This window comes from Trypanosoma theileri (genome assembly GCF_002087225.1).
Source record: "Trypanosoma theileri isolate Edinburgh chromosome Unknown TM35_Tth_229_V1, whole genome shotgun sequence".
Taxonomy (NCBI): Eukaryota; Euglenozoa; class Kinetoplastea; order Trypanosomatida; family Trypanosomatidae; genus Trypanosoma; species Trypanosoma theileri.
Genome location: NW_021640071.1, coordinates 1,323 through 2,062, shown reverse-complemented (window position 1 = coordinate 2,062; position 740 = coordinate 1,323). Strand labels below are relative to the sequence as shown.

The window sequence follows — 740 nt, the reverse complement described above, 5'->3', positions numbered from 1 at the left end:
TGGGCTCATCTCCTTTCTCAGATAATGGCCTACCCTCCCCAATTTTCTTAACAGGACCTTTGGTTTTCTCGGCAGCAGTTTTAACGACTCCAGTACTTTTCTTGCATAACTCCACCTCATCCTTCCACACAGACAAACAACTATTTCCTTCCACAAGTAATTCATAGGCCTTATTTACTGACGCCTTTAACCGTTGTTCCACAATTTTAACCTCACTTTCCTTGGGAACTGACGGAACTTTATCATCTCCATGGGCCACACAAGTACAGAATTGCAGAAGTACCAACAGGTACACCACACGGCGCAGTTGGATAAACATCGTTGTCATGATTATCACTGTGGGTTGCTTGGGTCTGTGGTAACAAGAAAGAAGAGGAAAAGGAGAAAAGAGACGCACATTTAACACACAAGGCAGACGGAGGGCACAGCAGCAACACAGAAAGAGAGAGAGAATACACATCACAACAGCAATCAAACACAACCCAATGAGGGGAACACAACAGTAAACCACTCACACAACACAGGCCTGCAGCACAGAGATCAACACACACCACAATACACGCTCACTAGCACACAAGAAAACAACACAAAAAGCAGAGCACAGCATTAGCAGTGTTTTTACTGCAACAACAACAACAACACCGTGGGGTCTGACGACAATTGGTGCAGCACTATTGTTACAGAAACAACACAAACAGAATGAAGTGAACCACTGCAGATTACGTTGCGGGCATACGCCA

At 44.9% G+C, this 740-nt stretch overlaps 1 protein-coding gene across 1 annotated transcript; it reads right to left on the bottom strand.

The window, feature by feature from the left end:
* Position 1: 1 nt before the first annotated feature.
* TM35_002291000 (uncharacterized protein) lies at positions 2-328 on the bottom strand (the record flags this gene model as incomplete). Its single annotated transcript, XM_029032045.1, has 1 exon — positions 2-328. A coding segment is annotated over one exon (327 nt), but the record flags the coding sequence as incomplete, so codon positions are not given.
* Between the last annotated feature and the right edge of the window lie 412 nt (positions 329-740).